Below are 21,085 nucleotides of genomic sequence, written 5' to 3'. Positions count from 1 at the left end.
AACACATCCAAGTCTGAGCTGCTTCAGGTCACTCTTCAAATTGTTTTCCTGCTTCACCACAGCTGGAAACCCCCCTTTTCCATTTCCCACCACAACTTACTCATGGTTATCCATCCCATGCTCATTAAGGGGTTGCAGAGATGGGAGCAGTCAACTTAGAAATCCAAAAATCATGGCTGGGCTGGGAATGAACACCTTGGGAGAGATGAAAGCTGCAAGGAGCCAAACAGGACACAGGTCCAAGTGCAGAGGAATTCCCAGGCTGGCACGTGGAGGCTGAACTCTCTCCAGGCTCCAGGGGGAAGCCACGACCTGAACTCACCCCTCTGGAGTTTACACCAAGCTAATCCATTAAGCTGCTTATTTTCTGCTGCCTCATTCATAACACATCCTCTAAAGCCAAAGGAAAACACGACGTAGAGGCAGGGAATAAAATAAAAGAGGCTGATTGCATTTAAGAATTTAAATCATTTTATTGCTTTACCTGCCATTAGGACAATCTATAACAAAAGGAATATAATATAATATATTAGCACATACAGTAAATCAGACTTATAGAGTCAGGTAACAATACAAAAATGGTCCTCTGGTTGACTATAGCTTCCTAGGGCAATAGACTTCATCAATTTGCTGAAGATAGACTAGCAAAAAAGTACTTCTAAAGCCCTGAATGTTAGCTAAGGCAAAACTATGCCAATTGTGGTTTCAAACATATTGAAATTGCACACAAAGGTAAAGCTATAACTGTGTTTAATATTTAACTCAGACTTAGCTGATTTATCTTAAAATCTTGTAGGTAAAACTACAAAAGGGAGTAAACAGCAAGCTAAAAAGATGCAGTAGTGAAACTTGATTAGAAAGCCTTATATAAAAAAAATGTGCATTTTTTTGTGGAGCTCTAACTGGTTTACACAGTTTTTGGTGCTTTAATGTAACACAAAACACATATGAAGAAAAAAACCTGCAAGAGTCAAAACTTAAGAAAAAGGTTTTACCAAAAAAAAAAAAAAAAAAAGGTAGCATTTGTTTATTCCTTAAGGACTCTGGCAGAAATCCTCTATTCAACATCTCTTGAATAGAGAACTCAAACCACAAGCATTTCAATCCCCTTCCTGGGATTTCAGTTTCAGAAATACCCTGAAACCTTTTGTAAAGGCTTGATACTTTCAGTATTATTCTGCATGAATTAGCAGACTCTTCCTGATTCTCTCCATGCCTGGGAAAACGCTGGATTTGCATCCACTCCACCTCAGAAAGGAAATAAAACGAGGGCTCCATCGTTAAAGTAGTTGCACAACAAATGCCAAACTGCTTGCTGTCACTCCCAAATACAAACCTATGCTACTTGATATAAATTACAGTTTAAAGGAAACCTTAAAAATTGCCTACAATTATTGAACCGTGGAATTCAGTAAAAACTTTTGGGAAGTCTTGGTGAGCACAGAGTAATGGAACACAAAGCTGGGAAATACTGAAATACATTTAAGACTCCGCAACAGATTGAACTTGGGGGGAAAAAAAAAAAAAGGATTAAATAAGTGTGGTGGAAATTCCATAAGCAAGAAAAGAGAATGCACCTTTTGGCTTTGAAGTAGATTTACAGTGAACCATTTTTAAAATGATGAACTGACAGCTCTAAAAACTTAAAACAACTGAGTGCTGCAGGAAAGTTCAAACACTCAGTTTTTTTGCCTCACATTCTGTACCAAGAATAATGGAGCTCTACAGACCAGCAATCTTGTCACCTGCAACTGATACTGGCCAAAACACACAGCATTTATTTCCCCTGGTAACAAAGGGTCACTTGAACTGATGGTGATTTTTTTAAAAGTCAACTGAGGATTAACAGAACAATTCACAGGGAAAATCAAATGTTTGCTTTCGACTTCTACACCAATCTAAGCACTCAAACAGTACTAACAGCTGGACAGCTGCACCATTCTTACACCAATCTATGTACTAGAGACCAAAGTCAGGCATTTCATGGAGCATTTGGTTCTTGCCACTTGGAACAGGAAGAGTTTTAAATGGCAAATCTATGGCTGGAGAAAGAACAAGTGGAAAAGATCAGTTGCGGCAAGTCAGCAAATGGATCAACAGCTGAAGTAGTTCACCAGAACTAGTAACCTGGAAAGCTTTTGATTTACACTTGACAAGAACAGAACTAAGCAATCTTAAACCAGCAGACACAGGAACAATTATACTGGTAAATTCCAACTGTGGCTTTCTTAGCAGCTGATGCCTCACGATTGAATCTAGGATTACAGTACCCAGAAAATGAAAACGAAACCCAGAAAACCCCAAGCCCCAAGAAGCTCAATTACAAGGGTAGCTCTCATGTGAAAAGAAATACAGCAGGTGATGACCACAGCCTTAAAATCTGTCCAATAATTTGAGAAACACTTTTAAAAGAACTTTTTTTTCCTCCCTTTACTGTCACCTCCTCATTCTATGGCAATGGCGTGGTGCCAGGAGGTCTCTCCCTTGCTGAGCACTGGCCTGAGTTGGACACTGGTGACAGAGAGAAGCAAACGTCTCCACTGAACTTTTTCTATTAATTTAATGGGACAGAGAGCACAGAAATAATATGCTCTAAATTAATGACAGTGCCATGATAAGCAGTTTAATTTTTTTTCCGTTTTTCTTTTTTTTTTTTCTTTTTTTTTTTTTTTTTTTAACCGGACAGGAAGCTGCAAATGCCAGTGGTGATGTGGCTCTGCACAAGGGGAAGGAAGCAGTCTGCATTCGTGAAGCATGGCTTGGACAGGGAGGAGGGTTTCAGACAGACAGTGATACAAAACTGTTGTACTGCTGGATGTTCCTCTTGAGGATATCCGAGCAGGGGCCCAGCACGCGCTCGAACCGGGGCCGGTCCAGCTTCACACATTTCAAGGGGCCACGAGCCACGACCGTGGCAGCTCGAGGACGGTTCATCAGCAGAGCAATCTCACCTGGGACAGCAGAAACAGGCAGCAGAGTTACCAATCAATGGGAAAAAGAGGCAAAGAAATGACCCTTCTCCACTTGAAATTGCAGAGAAGGTAATTCAGGCTTTAGCACTGCTCAGAACAAGTACCTAAGTAATTACATTAAAAGCAACTGTGAAGGTAGTTTAAAAAAAATACCTACTTGTTGATTTTGTAATTAAAGAGCCTGTCCACATTAAAGTCTCTCTGAAAAAAAAGCCTAAAAATTTTCAATACTGTGTCTCTTTGAGAAAGGTCATGTTTCAATTCACAGTGTCATTTTCCTAGCCAACAAGTAGTTATTTTTCTAATAGTACTGCTCAATTCGGGTGTTTCTAGGAAACTCAGGACAACAAGAGCATGGTTTTGAAGTAAACAAACAAATAAAACATTCATGCACCAGACAGAAGCCTTTGACCCATTGCAGGCCAGCATCAGAACTCTGACTTTGTCATGGGGCTGTGGAAAAAGAGCATTTTGGAGTCCCACTGGATCCCATTTCTTAAGTTTTGCACAAACATGCCAAAAGCTTTGTTTCAACTGCTGAACAGCATTTGGAAATGAAGTTTTCAACAAGTCCCTGTTATCAGCAACAGAAACAACCCCTAACATTCCTACAACAAGCATGGAAGAAACCAGAGCAGCAACTCTGAGGTTTTGGTTTTGGACTTGAGCTCTGTCCATGTTCAGGACTGAGGAAAGAACTCAGTGTTCCTTGGAGAACATTTTTGCCTGCATTATCAGAAGGGATGTTCCAAAGAAATGAGGAAAACTCTTCCTCTGTGCCCAAACTCCTGAACTCAGCAGCTTCCAAAAGAGAGGCTTGCTAAAGAATAAGGAGGTTCTAAGACAGAGTTAAACCCCTGAAAGAAAGGTCTGCAGCACCTGGACACAATGACTGTGATAATACTTCGTTTTAGAGTGGGAAACTCAAGAGAACACAGAGGGAAATACCAGAAAATATGAAATGACACAGAATGATGTCTACTCCTAGATCCTGAGCCAAGCAGGCCTTTGGGCAGAACCCATGCACTCAAGTCCATCGTAATTCAGGCCTTGCAGAGGATTTGCTGCTTACATCATCTACAGAGCTGAAAACCTGGACAACCAAAAGGTTTTAGCAAGAGCAAAGAGAGGAACTACCGAAAACATGAGAAAAATGTTAGGGGTTTTGAGAGGGAGGGCTGTGTTTAACCACTAAAGAGCAGGCTCTGACCAGGTTCCTTTCCGACTTGGAGACAGAAGGAATTTTCTTATCTTACTGCTGTCTTCAGCTGTGTAATGAGTGACTACAAAGACAAACCCAGGCTGCACAGGGAAACACAGACAGAAAGCAACAGGCTGCAGAACAGGAAATTCTTGTCAGGCATGAAGGAAAAAGCTTCTGCACAACAAGGCTGGTTAGACAGAGAATGAAATTGCCCAGAGAGGCTGTGGGATCTCCATCCCTGGAGACACAGGAAACTCAGCTGGACACAGCCCTGAGGAATACGATGTAATTTAGAAATTTAGCTCTGCTCAGGGCAGGGAGGTCAGGCCAAATCATCTTTTACAGTAAAGTAGCATGGAACAATCACATCCTGTGTGCACGCCTGAGTGCCAAGTGACTCTGATACTCACCCAACACTGAGAGCAACCACAGGAGCCCAAAACAGTAATTAAGCAAATCCATCTCATCTCCACCATTGACACAGCACAGACAAAATGGTGACAGTGGTGTCTGCAGCCACAGTTGTCACAACAGAACTCACCAAAGTAATCAGAAGGTCCCAGTCTGCCCACTTCAACAAACTCCTCGTTTTCTGACCGGCGCTGTAACACTGCAGCTGTGCCCTTCAACAAACGACAGCAGTCACACAACTGCAATTTCCAGCATCACTCCAAATACTGAATGTCACACAGAATCAGCTCCTTTGCAGAAATAACTGCTAGGATGCCTCAGCTGAAAAGCCACTTCTCAGTCCTTGCACAGTTCACCTAACTGCTGTATAAGAACAACTGCTCCTCTCCTCTCTAAGCATGAGACATCTTGAACATTTACATATCTACAGCAGTGACTTCTTCCTGGTTTTCCTCAGAACAGTAGAAATATTATAGTATGACTAGCAAAAAAACCCAGAAAAAACACAAACCACCAGACAGAACACTAGTAAGACATTACTAGCTATCCAGAACATGTCTATACTCTCAGAAAGATAAACTGCTTTCAGTCAGAAACTTGTTACTTTTTTTCTGGAAGTATCATTGTGAAAACAGCAAAAGTAAATCCCAGTTATTGCATGTCCAGCAAGATGATGTTTCTTTAGTGATTCTCTGGAAGTACTTTCTTATGTTTTGTTCTTCTCCAAGTGCCTGCTTAGGAACACAATTAAAAAAAAGTCAAGTTCTGAGCTTTTAATTTTGAGCTTGCTTACCTCCAAGATAATGAAGAACTCATCTCCTGGCTCTCCCTGGACCACAATCTTCTGCCCATCCTCAAATTGTACCGGCTCCAAGGCATCAGCCACAGTGAGACGCTCCCACTTGTCCAGAGATTCTGCAGAGTTAAGAGTTCATTACTGGAGTGTCTTCTCAAGGCACAGATTACACCTTCTGCTCTGTATTTATACAGAGGTCACTGTATTTCTGCCTGCATTTGTGCATCAGTGATCAGGACCTGAATTTGAGTTATTTTGGATTGATGCAGAGAAGTAGCTGTGATGAGTTACCACAACAGCCTGTAATCATCATAATGCTGGGTAACAGCTTCATGACAATGTGGCAACTGATTCCACTCCAAAACAAAAATCTGCTCACTTACCCAATATAGATACTTTACTAAGGAATTTCTCATACATATTTCTCTTTCTCAAAGTATTTCCCTATAAAAAAAAAAGGGAAAGGACACAAAGTAAGTTTTCTTTCTACTCTAAATAAAATTCCAGACACAAACAAATTTAACCAGACACACGGCGTTCTGTCTCACAGACCCCAAACCCACAAGATGAAATGTTTTGAAATTGAGTTCTCTCAGTAATATTCCAGTTGAGCAACATTCCTGAAGTACTCAGCATTTATTGCAGTCTTATTACAGTCTCAGCTCAGTTTAATACTGGCATTGTTTTGCTCACTAATGCAAGATTCCCCCCCCTTGCCTGTGCCTGAGAGATGCACGTTGAGTAATCAGCTTTCTGATTACTGAGCAGACAGCAGGATTTGGAATAAATAACTCCAGCAAAGGACAGGCAGAAGGACAGACACCCAGGATACATAACCCCCAAAGCATAAATCCAGGTTTTGAGGGCTACTTGCCATCAGGATCCTTCTGTAGCTGTCCCTGTCAATGCCCCACAACTTGACGTTGGTCTTGGCTTTGACGGTGGCAGCTCGGGGGGTGCCGTAGATGAGGGCGAGCTCTCCAAAGCTCCCACCCTCACCCACACTGGTGGCCCACTCACTGTTCACGTAAACCTGGAAGGCAGAGCATGGTCAGACACCCCTCAACTCCCTCTATTCCCTTGGGAGTACATGGAAATTCTCACATCTGCACTAAGGTTGATCATTTCAGGGTTTTATCAATGCTTCCAACCCCAGCACAATTTGAATTTTCATTGACAAAGGGATTCTCTTCTACATCTCATGCACAGACTCTACACAGACTCCTGAGAAATAACATCTCAACAAGGTCTGTGTCATAAAGAGCTGTGAATGAGCTGGGCTGGAAAATAAAAAGTCTGGTTGTTCTTAAAGCTTGCCCCACACCTCAACTCCACCCTGCATGCTTAACACATCTGTATTGTGTCCAAATCATTCCTTTTCAAACTCAGTCTGTGCAACCAGACTGAGCTGTTAGGGGGCAAAACAAACTTCTGTAAGTAAGAACTTAAAATGAGCAAAGCTGCTAAAGGCAGGGTCTGTAGAAGAGGCCTACAAATATCAGAGTACTCTTCTTCTAGGAATGAACATATCATTAATAAACTACCAGTAATGCTTACATCCATTTCTCCTTGATCAACAACATAGAAGTTATCACCTTCATCACCTAAAGAAGAGAAAAAAAAAAGTAAATATACACTAAACTGAATATACTTAGAAAGAACTGGCATCTCTGCCAACTTCGATGTTTAAACTAAACAAGGTTGGCAAATTTTTGCACAGTTTGCAGGGTGAAACATCACATTTTGCTGATTTCACACTCCTCTCAGCCCCCCAAAAGGGGACATTTACTGGTACTCAGGAGATCAGCAGCAATTCCAGGATTACTGGAAAGGCCAACCAGATGCATAAACTGACATAACATTTCTACAGAGTCATCAAAGGACCATATTCCAAGAGATAATCTCTGCAAAAAAGCCTCATCCTCCTCCAGTGGCTCTGACTCCTCACTTCAGTATAAAGTGCTTCTGGGAACAAAACAAGAAATCGTGTGGCTGCAGTGAGCCTGTTCTTATATTAAAAAATAAACACAGAGCACTAGGCCAGAGCCAGCTCCCCATCCCCAAATGACTCCCCAGAGCAAACAGTGTCACTTGCCTTGCTGGATGACAGTCTCTCCTGCGATGTAAGTGACGGGGAACATCGCATCGAAGATGTCACTGAAGGAGAGGACACCAAATCACACAAAAACCTGCACAACTCCACACATCTGTACCCCCAACCCATCAACAACGCTCCTGGAGCTCTGTGTGCTTCCCCTGGCCACTGCAGATTTGTGACACATTTAGCTCTTCTGAACTCTGCCCTCCCACAAACCTTAACCCCACCAAGACTTCCTCCTACCTCCTCTCATTATCATCAAGATGGGTAAACAGCACATTCTTCTCAATTGCTTTTGCCAAAGCAGCCATGGTTTTATAATCCTTTGGAATAACCTAGGGGAGGATCAGAGAAAGGAAATGGTTAATTTTTCACATGAAAAATTTCTGCATTTCCCATGGTAAAAAAACAACTTAAATTGCTACAAAACACCGGCTGAGTTTTTCCATTTTCTTTCAAGCACTATAAATACAACTCCAAATATAGTAAATGTTTACAGACAGTTTGAACACAAGGAAAATATAATTTTGTATTATTTTATGCAACTGGAAAGCATAATTCCATGTTCAGTTTTTAAGTTTTTTTGCAGGAGGACGAGTATCTGTTCAACCTGTGCTTTCCTGGGAACAGCAGCAAGCCTGCTCTGCCATTAGGCCAAATGTTGTTGCAGCTGCCAAATAACTGGAAGCACATTCTATATATCTAAATATATGCACATCTAAATATACATGACTTCAAAGGGAACAGGTCTAAGTAATGCATGAATGGTTTAATTGCATGATGGGTTATTCTGTCCTCCAGTTAAACAGGCACACACACAGGTCTGCTTTTTACAGCAATTAGGACATAACAGGCTCCAGGAGCTTGGTGTTATTTAATGCCCTGGATAGAAGGTGGGTTCAGATAGACTCTTGGATTGTGGATGTAATTCTGAGCAAGGTTTAAGAGTCAGAGCACCTTTCTAACATAAGAGGCAGCATCCTCTTCTGTGTAGACTTCTGCACTGATGGCCCCACGTCGTGATCGGTATTTAACCACAGGGTTGAGGGGGGGAGGAGGGGAGATCTCATCCTCCCGGGAGTCGGAGCGAGAACCAGACTTCAGCTGATTCAACAACTGCTTTGTTTCCTCCTAAACAGGAAGGAAGACATGTTTGTGTCACATAATCCAAAGGGAAAAAAAAAAAAAGCAGTGATGTATCATGTTGCAGCCCAGCCTGCCAACACCAGGGAGCTTCCTGTGTACCATTATTCCCACATTAAGGCAAACAGGAGACTGCAGCATCTGAGATCAAAGGCCTTTCAAAACACGTGGTAGATGTGCCTTTCATTCCTACCAGTCACATCACAATGATGTTTATTTTATTGAGTTACTCTTCATTTATTAAACTATTGGTGTGAACAAGTTGATTCTGGTTTCTGCCAGCGTGTTCAACAGGTGATGAGGACATTCCTCAAATGCTGAAGGCACTTCCCCAGCTACAAACCCCCAATTCCTCCCCTCAGCTGCGAGGTGTTAAAGCCTTTTTGGAGTTGAAAGACAGAGGAGCAATTCCTCAGAAATCCATGCTACATGAGAAGCTTTTGAAAGAGGTTGAGTCATGGACCAACTTGATACTCATTAACCAACATTTATTTTGGGAGAAAGAAACATGAACACTGCTTTCAAAAGAGCTGGAGGAAGGATGCTAGAGGCCTAAGTGGGATTTTTTTTATGCAAACCACATGCAAACCTTGCACAAGGTTACTTGTTTTCCTTATTTCTTTCAGTTACTTATTGTGTTGTAGTGATACTCTAGAAGAGCAGGGTACTTACAATAACATAAATTTTAATTAACTTGACACACAGAAATTTGATTCTTCGAAAGATTCACCTCAATCAACTAAAATCAGATTAAAAACAAAACAGCCAACCCTGGAGTCAGAGCACTGACATCAGAACAGCTCAAATGACTTTCCCAGTGTTAGGAAACGGGTTTGGGACATTCTGTAAAAGAACAAGGACTCATCTGTTCTCCCAGAGCTCCAGCCCTTGTAAAAGTTGGGTTTGTCCAGTGTCCTTGATCCCAGCTGGGCAGAGGCTTTGGAAACAACACCAGCCCGAGGGAAGGGCCATGGGATGCCCATTCCTGGGAGTTTCCATTGCTCCTCTCCCAGAGCCAAGGAGCTCCACAGCCTCACGTTTCACTTCCTGCTCTTTGCCCATTGATCAAATGGTGCCACATTTCCCAACCATCGGAGCCAAATGTATTTAAAACTCATTTCTGTCCTCTGATTTTAGAGGAATGAGTCTCAACAGAGATGAAATTAAAAACAGCCTGAGCAGTAGTAAGTGTTTGGTGTAAACTGCCTCATCATCAACCACAGAATGTGTTTGCTCACATACAAAATACTTAACCCATCAAAAAAGACACTTTTTAAATAAGTGAACATCAGCTGCTGGGTTTTTTCCAGTATCAACATAAAATATTAAATATTGTGATCAGAGATTGAAGCACTTCAGCAGCATTTAGTGAGAGAGTTGTTATCAAAACACTCTTCAAGAGACTCCTCAAGGCAATGCCCCGCTCAGGGAGAAGGAAACTGCACTAACACAAAAAATTATAACTGGTAACTTCTGTCTGACCCAAAATTTAATATTAACTTTTTTTTTTTAGAATATTAAGTAGGGGATGTACACAGAAACAAGTTACATGTGGGTAAATAACGTATTTATTTAAAATACACCTGTTATTCTAAATAGTCCACACACACTCAGCAATACGATTCTCCCTGATACAAATCATGGAATAGAACCATAGAATGAGGTTAGAAAAGACCTCCAAGATCATCAGCTCCAAACATCACCATATCAGCTACACTATAAATCTCCAGAGATTCATATTACACACTGCCAGACAACCCTGTGCCACGACATCCTATAATCTCAGTTTCATCTTTTTAACAGACACCTTTTACAATATCTGACACTAACCCCCATTTATTAAACCAATAGATCAGAGAATAATTACAGTAGGACCTGAAGAAAGGGTGGCAGTTGTTATTCCCAGATACCTTTGGATTTAGCCATTGTTTATGAGGAAAACCTGTTTAAGTCTAGAAGCTCCTCACATTAAACATATCATGGATGAAGACACCCAGTTTGCTCTGTACTCATCAGTATAAACATTGCCAGGATTTGAGAAAGATTTAGGAATAATCTATTTATTACATCCAAGTGTTGATCTGTCTTTCAGCTGATGAGGCAGTTCACAATTTTCAGTGTCAGTCACGAACTGCAAGCCTCATTTTTCCTGACAAATGACCAATGTTTTTTAAGTCCACTTCAATTATTCCAAGTAACACTGAAGTGATGACGCCTCACATACTCAGATTTAAGTCTATCAGCTACTGAAGAAGACCTTCACATTTTCAGAATTATGTACACTATAAAACCTGCTAATTGTCATTGCACCAGACACAGTCTCAACTTCCTCTGGTTAATCAGTATTTAATTTATATCAGATTTTAAAAACCCCAAACATTCAGAAGCTATAAAAGCATTTTTAAAAAAGCTCTGCCATAAATTCCCAACTGCACAGTATATCCTCCTGAACTAGCTTGTTTTGCAAAAGAAACACTTTGGAAAATGGGAAAATATTCAGATATCTGAGCAGGGCAGGTGGTAGGGAACAGGGACAGTGACTACATGTCCATCACACTTCCTAATTCCAGCTTTCTGCAAAGCCTGATGTGCACATAACTGCATCACACACAATATTTCAAGCATGCACTTCTTCCAGAGGACAGGCATGTCCAACAGCCAGGATTCACCTGCCAGGCTGCAATAATGATCTCTACATTAAATTTCCATAGCTCAAGCTGCACAACACAGCCCAGCACTGGAGAGCTATTACAGCTTTTAGCAGGTATTGCTATTACCACACATGTTCGCACAGCAAAGAGAACAGAGGCCAGATAACAGATAAAATAAAACCATTTATACAATCAATGAGTAGTAATTAGATCCATCTAACAGCTTTCATAACCCAGAAGAGGACATTTGAATTCCTACAGTAGCTGTAACCATCTTGGAGGCAGCAATTTTAATGTTTCTGAACAGAAATTCTAAAGCATGTTTAAATTTCTTCAACATGTTTTAATAACATGACAGTGAATCAGCTCTGTTTGTGTGCAGTGGAAGAGATGACTTGTCAAGAGAATGAGAGAGAAAATAGCAAGCTCACTTCAGTCTTCAATGGTGTTCCTTCAAAAATCAATCTCATTAAAAAAAAAAACTCAGGTTGAGATACAGTCAGAGAGGAAAATTCAGAAAGCACATTGAAAAAGTGCTCTGCTTTATTACAGGTGTAAAAGACACGATTCTGGGAAGTGAAGCAGAGTGAGTTTCAGGCATTTTTGCTGTAGCAGAGCTGAGGACTGGGCTGGAGCTGGTTAATAACGTTGCTGAGCATTTGTGCTCTCCAGACAGGGCTGTCAGGAGTTTGCTGCCCAGCACAGGATGTTCACTGCTCTGTTACCTGAGAGCTGGGCAGGTACCACAGCACCTGGGTAAACTCAGCCAGCTGAGTGGGGAAACCACCCAGGGGAAGCTGCAGCAAGTCTGAAACCCTAGGAGGCAACAAAGAAATGCTCCAGTTTCACTTGCAGCTACAGCTGCACTAGAGGGCACTTGGAAACCATGAGGAGAGACCCCGACCAAAACTGTGAGAGCACGTTAAGGGGAAAAAACATTACCTAACCAGTTTTATTTTCAGCTTCAGTGTAGGCTGACCAAGCACACAGAGAGCCAATGTGCACCAGAATAAAATCATCAACTTATTCAATTCCAACATCCATGTCGTTAAATTCAGAGTTGGACTCGCTATCTTGCTAAAAAACAAATTAACTTCCTAAATACTGCATGTTGACCATAAATCCACTAAACAAAAGCACCTAAATAATCCCATTTACATCCCCACATATGGATTGGTTTAGGATTTATTCTAAGCACAGTAATGCTGTTTACTTGGTAAAATTTTGTCTATAGATACCTGTGGTGATGTTTTAAAATTCCCAGCCTAGCAGTACCTCAAAACTCAAGAATTCAAGGAGGGGAAGGACTAATTGTAACAGGCAGGGACAAGGGATTTTTAAGAACCTCATTATTCACTGGTTTGCTGCTGATACACACAACCAAAAAAAAAGTCAGAGCTCTTAATTTCATAGGCAAAATGTTCCCCAAATAAATTACGAGTTATAGCAGGTAGTCTGCACCCCTTGGTCATTTTCTAGTATTTATCCTGAACACTTCCATTAAAATACAATTTCCACAAGACATATTTATGATCTCCAGTGTTAATTTCCTTCTTCTTTATATCAGCAATTAGTAACTCACTAGAACAAAAAATAAATATCTAACTGCCTTATACAAGTACTGAGAGCATCACCTGCAAACGAGTGCTGCACAAGGTCACAGCTGCATTATTTACTAATTCCATGTTCTGAGTACAGTTGCATCCAACCTTTCCTCTGTGCAAGCTTTCAATCTTCCCATTCCCACTGCAGCTCCTTTTCCTACCTGCTTAGATTTCAATATATAAAATTAACAGGTCAGATGAGTGTGAAATCACTGTTTCAACTCCGAATGCTTTCCATTCCCAAGATCCTAGAATGCTTCCAACAACAACAAAAACACCAAAGGGACCTCAGGACAAGCACAAGAGGGATACCAACAGTGAACTCCCAAGAGAAGACAGACAGGCTTGCTCTTCCAGAGATCTGCAATGCAAATACTTCCATTTGTCTTCAACTAGGCCTGGATAATACCACTGGCACCACTTCTGTGCTCTAGCCACATTACTGGAAATCAATATAAGAATCCAAATGCCCTCAGCAGCATCGAGCAAGGTCAATCTCCAGAGTTCTCCAGCTCCAGACACACCCATGTATGCTGTGTACCAGCCTCCATGAGTAAGCACTGGGCTGGGATCACACCTCTATCCCAGCTGGATAAGTCTCCTTGTCACCTTATGGTTTGACCTACAGGCTTTGGTACGACAGAGGTGCACAAACTACTGAAAAACAGGAGCTGTTTTCCAAAAGCACCGCTTCCAATTTCAAACAGTCAACACAACTGATCAAATCTGCAGCTCAGCCCCTAAATGACAAAGATACATTTCAATAGAAGTTGTTCCACCCTCCTTCCCTCCCATTCTGTGTTTTTACCTTCTCCAATCTCTCAAAGTACTCTCTGATGAATCCCATGGGTCTTTCAGGTCTCACTGTGCACAACTGCACAATGCAATCCTTCAGCAGCTGCTGGATGTTGTGTTTTTGGATGTAAAGCTCACACTCCCGAAGGCTCCGCTCCTCCTCGCTGCTGCTGCTGCTGGAAGCTGCCATGGCTGAAGGCAACAAAAGGAGGTTAAAAAATACATAACTACTGAAAACAAAGATGCTGCTGCCTAAAACAAAGTTATGCTGTTTTATCTTACTGATACCACAGCAAAAAAGCACCTTTACCTACCAGAGCAGTAACTAAGCTAAAGAAAATGATGGGAACTTATTTAGCACCTGGAAGGAAATCAGAAATCAAAACTCTGAGGGCTCTATGGCCACAGACAGAAAAGGAAAAGCTGAGAAAGCTTCAACAACTCGAGTCCTGTGGGTGCTCCAAGTCAGGGAAGATCCCACCTGAACTTCCTGCTGCTTGAACTGAGGATTTTGTAGGACTGGAGGCTCCTGTCAGGAGCTGCGTGGTCTGTGTGGGGTCACGGGGATGGACGAGGGCCAGGAGAGAGGTGGGTGGGAGCTGGAAATGTGAGAGGCCAAGCACGACCAGCATTCGGAAGTGAAACATGCTCAGGCTGAAGGCAAAGCCAAAATGTCAGGGCAGAGTTTGCTAGCGGAAGTTATGGATTACAGGCATCACTCCTAAAAAGCTCCTGTGTAATTTAAACCTGCTCATACCTCATCACTTATTTCATGGATACACTGCAATCCAAAAATACCTCTGCAACTGTAAATAATGAAGAGTACAGCTTTAAACATCTGTTATGATGCCAGGTTTTCTAAAGACTTCAGCTATGACACTTCCAAAAATGTTCTTAAGCAGATTTTTCTCCCCTTTCAAGTTTATGCTGGGCTTCCACTTCCAGATTTGGGTAGCACAGGGTATAGGGGGGTTCTGTGAGAAGCTGCTGGCTATGTCCAACAGAGCCAATGCCAGCCAGCTCCAACATGAAACTGCCACTGGCCGAGGCTGGGCCACCAGTGACAGTGGCAGAGCCTTTGGGACAGTGTATCTGAGGAGGGAGGAAAAATGGCTCCTTCAGCCAGACAGAGGAGTGGGAATAAATGGGAAAAACAGCCCTGCAGCCCCCAGTCAGGGCAGGAGCTGCTCCAGGCCCTGGAGCACGGATTCCCTTGCAGCCTGTGATACAGCCCCTGGAGACCAGGGAGCAGAGATCCACCCACAGCCCCTGGAGATCCAAAGGGGAGCAAAGATCCACCCACAGCCCCTGGAGATCCATGGGGGAGCAAAGATGCCCCCACAGCCCCTGGAAATCCACGGGGGAGCAGAGATCCACCTGCAAGCCCTGGAAATACACGGGGGAGCAAAGATCCACCCACAGCCCCTGGAGATCCAAAGGGGAGCAAAGATCCACCCACAGCCCCTGGAGATCCATGGGGGAGCAGAGATCCTCCTGCAGGCCCTGGAGATCCAGGGGGAGCAGAGATCTACCCACAGCCCCTGGAAATCCACAGGGGAGCAGAGATCCACCTACACCCTGTGGAGGACCCCACACTGGAGCAGGGGAATGCACAGAGTGTGACCCCATAGGAATCCTGTGCTGGGGTGGTTTTCTGGCAGGAGTTGTGACCATGGAAGGGAAAGCAGGCTGGAGAGCAACCTGCAGGAAGGATTGATTGCAGAAGTCCATGGAGGACTGTCACCCATGGGGAAGGTGTGAGCAGTCTTCCCCTGAGCAGGATGGAGCAGCAGACACAACATGCAGAGAACTGACCGCAATCTCCACCCCTGAGGGGAGGGGAGGCAGAGAACATCAGGAGTAAAGTTAAGGCTGGAAAGAAGGGAGAGGGCCAGGAAGATGTTTGTAAGATTTGGCTTTATTTCTCATTATCCTACTCAAATTTAATTAGTTGAATTTATTACCAATTTCCCCGACTGGAGTCTGTTTTGCTCATGATGGCACACGGTGAGTGATCTCTCCCTTATCTCAGTCCAGGAACCTTTCCTTATATTTTCCTTCTGTTGCTGAGTTGAAGAGGGCAGTGATGGAGCAGTTTTGGTGGGTGCTTAGCATCTAGCCTGGCTCAGCCCCCCACAAGGTTATAAAACCATTTTAAAATACATTTTTTACATGTACAGGTATATAGACACACATTTCATGTCATTTTTTTCATAAGAAAATTAACACCATGAGAGCTAAAAGAAACAGGAAATAATTTCTCAGGGCATTTTTGGATGAAATATAAAGAAAGTTACCTGGTACAGGGAGTGTGGCAACAGCTTATTTATATGCAGTAAGATATGTTGATCCCGGGATCAGCTTTTGAAAGGGAAAAAATGTATTCAGTCAAAATAATTGTGAGAAATGACAAGTCACTGAAGTCACATCACGGGTTTCATCCTGCTGAGGCAGCAGCACGAAAAGCCAGGGCACAGAGGCAACACAACAACGTGCCCCTCCGAATTCTGCTGCTGGAGATTACAGAAGGCTTCGAGTTAATAAGGAATTACCAACACTTCACCTGGGTGATTGTCACACTTAATCCCTGCTCAAGGACACGCACACACACACGTGCATTGCGCGTTGCATAAACACAAAGCGTGGCCTTCCCCCGGGCTCAGAAGGCGCCCGTAAGTTCTCCAGTTGCTCCCTTTGTTTTGCCAGCCCGCACGGTGAAGGTCAGCGCTAATCAAGCGGCCCCGGCGGCTCCGTGACCGGCCGCACATTGCGCTCCGGGAGCGGGCAGGGGCCACGCCAGAAGGGCAAGACCGGAGCAGGAAATGCGGTATCACGGGCAAAATGAAAACTCCGGTATTTATTTCTACAAGCCGTTTTTTCCGCACATTCCCAAAGCTTCCCCGAGCTGCCCAAGGCGTGGCTGCCCCGCCCAGCCCAGCCCCTCACGCAGCGCGGAGCTGCGGCCGCTCCAGACCCGGGGCCACCGGGGAGGCACCGACCCCGTACCCCCGGGGCGGGGGACGCGGAGCCGCGGGGCCAAACCGGCCCAAAGGCCCGGAAGCGCCGCCGGGCCCGGCCCCACAGCCCGCGGGGCCCCCTCGGACGCTGGCCCGAGAAGGCGCCGCTGTCCCCGCAGCAGTCCCGGAGCCGCGGCCACAGCTCCGCTCCCTCAGCCGGGCCGGCCCCGCCCCAAGGCCGCAGGCTCCCGCTCCTCGCCCGTCCCGCGCGGCTCTCGTCGCCCCCAGCCCTATCACTGACCCCGGGGCCGCCCGGCCGCTGCCCCCGCCCCGCTCACCTGCGGCGGCTCCGCCGGGACCCCCCGCCCGTCCCGGCCCGGCCGCGGCCTCGCTGCAGCGGCGGCACCGGAAACCGACCGGCCGGACGGGCCCCGCCCGCCGTGACGTCAATGCGCCTCGCTCTCGCCCGGGCCCGTCGCCGCGGTAACCTTAAAGGGGCAACAGTGGGAGCGGCGCGGGCACGGGCTGGGGAGCGGCGCGGGAGGAACCTGTGGCTTTAAGGCGCGCGGGGCTGGCGGGAACGGGTGGGGGGTGTCCCCTGAGGGGAGCGGGATCCCCTGAGGGGAGCGGGAATGGCTGAGAGGAGTGGGGAACTTTGAGGGGAGCGGGAATGGCTGAGAGGAGATGGAAACCCTGAAGAGAGAGGGAAGAGCGAGAGGAGTGGGAAACCCTGAGGGGAACGGGAATGGCGAGAGGAGAGGGATCCACAGAGGAGCGGGATTGGCGAGAGGAGTGGGAAACCCTGAGGGGAGGCGGAATGGCGAGAGGAGTGGGAATCCCTGAGGAGGGAGGGAGTAGCGAGAGGAGTGGGAAACCCTAAGGAGAGGGGGATCCCCTGAGTGGAGCGGGAATGGCGAGAGGAGTGGGAAACTCAGAGGAGCCAGAATGGCCGAGAGGAGATGGAAACCCTGAGGGGAGAGGGATCCGCCGGGTATCAACTCCACACCGACACGGCCGCGGGTGCTGGCAATCCCCGGCCTGGAAAGGACCCGGTTAAAACATCAGAGATTGTTATAGGTGGAGGGAAATAAACGATGTTGAAGTTTGGCAAAGATTTCACTATACTCTATGTAAATCCGCATGGGAATTAATTCATGTGTCTTTATGCTGAGATGAGCCCTTTGACTCCATTCACTTTGTCTGCTCCAAGCTGTAAGAAATCATTTAAAGGATTTTTATATCCAGGCTGTGCTGGCATGGGCAGAGCACATCTCTGGGCTTGGGGAGGAGAAATGAGCCCTAAAAATGAGCCCTGAACTGTGTGTTTGCTGATCTTGCAATACAGAACATAACTCAGCTTTTTACTCTAATGTTACATCATTTCAGCCAGCACTCACTTGTGCTTAACCTTATGTGGGAGAATCACGTAATGCACAGTGAAAATGACTCTCAATAGCAACAGTTTAATGTATATTTTGATATAAGAAGAAAGTGGTGTTTGTGCAGTGACACACAAGCCATCAGGAACTACCTGCTGAGGGGTTTCTTGTTTATTAGCTCTTATATTAGAGAAATAAAGGGTCATAACTTGGGTGTAGATCTTGGGACCTGCAATTCCAACAGACCAAGTCCAGCCCCTGAGCTCACATTCCCCAAATCTTTGATAATTTCTGTCTGATCTGGATTAATTAGAAGCCAGGGTCCAGGATGTTCTGACATTAAGCTCAAAGTTGGGACTTTTACAAAAAATACAAATAAGAGTAATTAATATTTGTGAAACACTCTCAGAGCACAGCATTGAAATACCAAATTACTTGCTCACCTGGTTATAGAACAGTTCCTTCTGTAACTCAAAACTACTGGAACACCACAAAAAATCATCTGCATTCCCACCTACACATTTCTTTCTCAGCTTTTTACCTCCCCTTTTTTCTTTATGAGCTGCCTGCTAGTGTCACATCTCACTGCTCCTTGTTTGGACAAGTCCTGGTGCTGTTTTGGGATAGATCCCATCTGGAACACCGTGTGTAAAACCTGTTCTGCAACGTCCTCTTTCTTAGGGAAACAAGTAATCCTTTGTGCTTGATGCAATCCCTGCTGGAGTCCTGGAGCCAGGAGGAGGGGAACAGAACCAGCTTCCAGGAGGAGTCTTGTGGAGCCACTGGACACAGCTTCCCCCAGTGAGTCAGCACTGGTTATCTCTCAAAGTTAAATCACACTGCCATGAGCTGATGCTCCTACATCCCCACGTGTTAATTCTCACACCACCGAAGACGTAAGGGAAATTAAAAGCAAACAAAGCCCTGTCCCATTTGGTCTGGTCTGAATTAAAGTCAGATCCTGGTCTTAACCATCTAATTAAACATTCCCGAGTAAATAACTGGCATTACCGTCAGCGCTATTCCCACAACTTTGATTTCAAACAACTTTCTGCATCAGTTTCTCATGGAGCAATCTGCTGCCCAGGGCTGTGGCTGCTGGAGAGCAGAGGAGAGCTCAGGGGGAAAGAGCGTGTGAGCCAAGGTGGGAAATAAGAGCACAGACGTCAGCCAGCCCTGCTGTGTGCGGGGAACAGAAAGAGCTGCTGGAAAGGTCAGTGACAGCCAAATTAACAGTGCCTGCGGGGTGCTGCACAGGAGCTGCAGTGCCAGGGGCTTCTGCTGAAGGCACCACCCAACTCAGGACCCTGTTCTGTGACAGAGAGTCCTGGAGCAGCCTGGGGTTGAATCTAAATGAATCAAACAAGTGGCAGATTGAAGCAGCCCATGGTTTTGTCACACACACAGATTTAGGTGTTAAATCAGGCATGCTCGTCATCCGTGAGGTACAAATGGGGTTTCAAAGGGGCAGAGCACAACCTGGAACACTCCTGATCGGTGACTGTTGCATGTGTGCTGTCTTGGGGTGGAGAGAATGGGGAAAGAAGAAGTTTTAGTGGCACAGAAAGGTTTCATCCACAAACAGAAGCTGCCATTATCTCAAACAGCCCTGAAATCGACATCAGAAAATCAGGAATTAAAACCTGTGAGCTCTCTGTGGACCATGAGGTGCCAGAGGTAGAGTTCACACTGTATCCTTAGGGCTTGGCTCCTTGTATTTTGTTTAAGCTTTAACTAGCACTGAAAATAACCCTCTCTTACTGCTGCACACCTTGGCTCACAGCACCACACAGTGATTCGTAGGAAGATCCATGGATTAGAAACCAAAACACACAAAAATATATTCTTTTTTTACAATAGATTATTTGAGGATGTCTGGATTCCAGGTCAAACTCTGGATGTTGACAGCTTTCAGTGTGACACTTCAGTGTCCCCACATGCAGGGACAGAAGGACACTTGTTCCTCAGCAGTGCAGTGTTTGTCAGGGAGTCTGAGCCTCTGGATGAATTTTACAGTAAAATCTGTAAAATTTACAGTAAAATTACAGTAAAATCTGTAAATTTGCCACATGAAAGTGATAAAGAAACAGAGCAAGGAATTGATATGATCCAAAAAGAGTCTGAAAGACAGTGCTTGAACTTCCTGCTGTAACCCCGCATGAGTCATGGGCTCAGAACCCCTGTGGACCCTGAGGTGCTGTGTGGAGGCTTCGGCCTGGCTGACGTCAGCTGTGTGAAACAGTCCCCAGTGCAGAACCAGTTTGCTATGGGCACATCCCAAACCATTTCCATATGTTACTTTGAAGAAGAAAATGACTGCTAAGACTCAAAACAGAGGAAGCAAGTGCCAAGAAAAAAATGCCCTGAAGTGGCCAGATCTAACAGATAGACCAGTGGGGGAATCCATCTCCATGTGCCAGACGTGCCTGCTGCAGCACAGCCCGTCAGACTCCCAGCATGGCTCCCAGCTGGAAGGCTCCCAACACCCAAGGGGCAACACTGGGAACATTTTACCTCCTGAGTCAGTGCTGACGAGCTCAGCGTGAGGGAGGCTGTGATTATCAGAGCTCTGTCACACAGCTCTCCTGTGTTGGCTGAACCACAGGCTCCACATTTTGAAAAAAACAGGATACCCTGGTTAAATTCTGACATTGATAATGGTGCTCTTCCTGCCACCCAGCCAGGTTGAGCTCAGCATTCTCTTTTCTAGCCTAGGGAGTTCTGTCCTAGATCAGTGATTAACCTCCACCTCAACAGCAGGGCAAGAAGTCTTTAAGCAGCCTGCTGACAATATTTATTGGGAACTCTTTGCTCAGGTGTCTCTGCACTTCAAGGACTCTCCTTCTCCTCAGCTCCATGAGAACAGGCATTAATGCAGTAGCAAACAGTTCTAGGTCTGTCCCACGAGACCTGGGAGATAGAAAACAGTACCTGAAGTGGGACAAAAAAAGCCCCTGCAAGGCTCATGCCTCCAGAGAGAGGGAAGGAGATGGGAGAGCAGCAGGTCTGTGCCTCCTGCAGTTTGGATGTCAGCAGGCTTTGTTCTGCATCATTAACTTTAAACAACCTCTGGGC

At 44.9% G+C, this 21,085-nt stretch overlaps 1 protein-coding gene across 2 annotated transcripts; it reads right to left on the bottom strand.

The window, feature by feature from the left end:
* Positions 1–448: 448 nt before the first annotated feature.
* Positions 449–17,089, bottom strand: PRKAR1A (protein kinase cAMP-dependent type I regulatory subunit alpha). Of its 2 annotated transcripts, XM_041409124.1 has the most exons (12): positions 16,970–17,089; positions 15,972–16,035; positions 13,688–13,866; positions 8,439–8,612; positions 7,725–7,816; positions 7,479–7,540; positions 6,941–6,987; positions 6,258–6,416; positions 5,767–5,827; positions 5,381–5,502; positions 4,718–4,799; positions 449–2,951 (listed from the first exon to the last, which is right to left on the bottom strand). In XM_041409124.1, the coding sequence occupies exons 3-12, from the start codon at positions 13,862–13,864 to the stop codon at positions 2,779–2,781; spliced, it is 1,149 nt and encodes a 382-aa protein (XP_041265058.1). In that variant the 5' UTR covers positions 13,865–13,866; positions 15,972–16,035; positions 16,970–17,089; the 3' UTR covers positions 449–2,778. The 2 variants fall into 2 exon arrangements, with proteins under 2 accessions (XP_041265058.1, XP_041265059.1); XM_041409125.1 differs by lacking the exon at positions 15,972–16,035 and having other exon boundaries at positions 16,970–17,059.
* Positions 17,090–21,085: the final 3,996 nt, after the last annotated feature.

Source organism: Onychostruthus taczanowskii, unplaced genomic scaffold (assembly GCF_017590055.1).
Source record: "Onychostruthus taczanowskii isolate IOZ18803 unplaced genomic scaffold, ASM1759005v1 scaffold30, whole genome shotgun sequence".
Classification (NCBI taxonomy): Eukaryota; Metazoa; Chordata; class Aves; order Passeriformes; family Passeridae; genus Onychostruthus; species Onychostruthus taczanowskii.
Note: the sequence above shows the minus strand (reverse complement) of the source record. Positions and strands in the feature narration are given on the sequence as shown.

Bases quoted from the DNA above. Each gene is read 5' to 3' on its own strand.
- PRKAR1A (XM_041409124.1), bottom strand. From the start codon at position 13,864: ATGGCAGCTTCCAGCAGCAGCAGCAGCGAGGAGGAGCGGAGCCTTCGG. The intron at 7,817-8,438 runs GTGCTCTGACTC...ATCCTCCCCTAG, and splicing joins CTGCCTCTTATGTTAGAAAG to GTTATTCCAAAGGATTATAA. The intron at 4,800-5,380 runs GTAAGCAAGCTC...CGTTTGTTGAAG, and splicing joins AGTTCTTCATTATCTTGGAG to GGCACAGCTGCAGTGTTACA.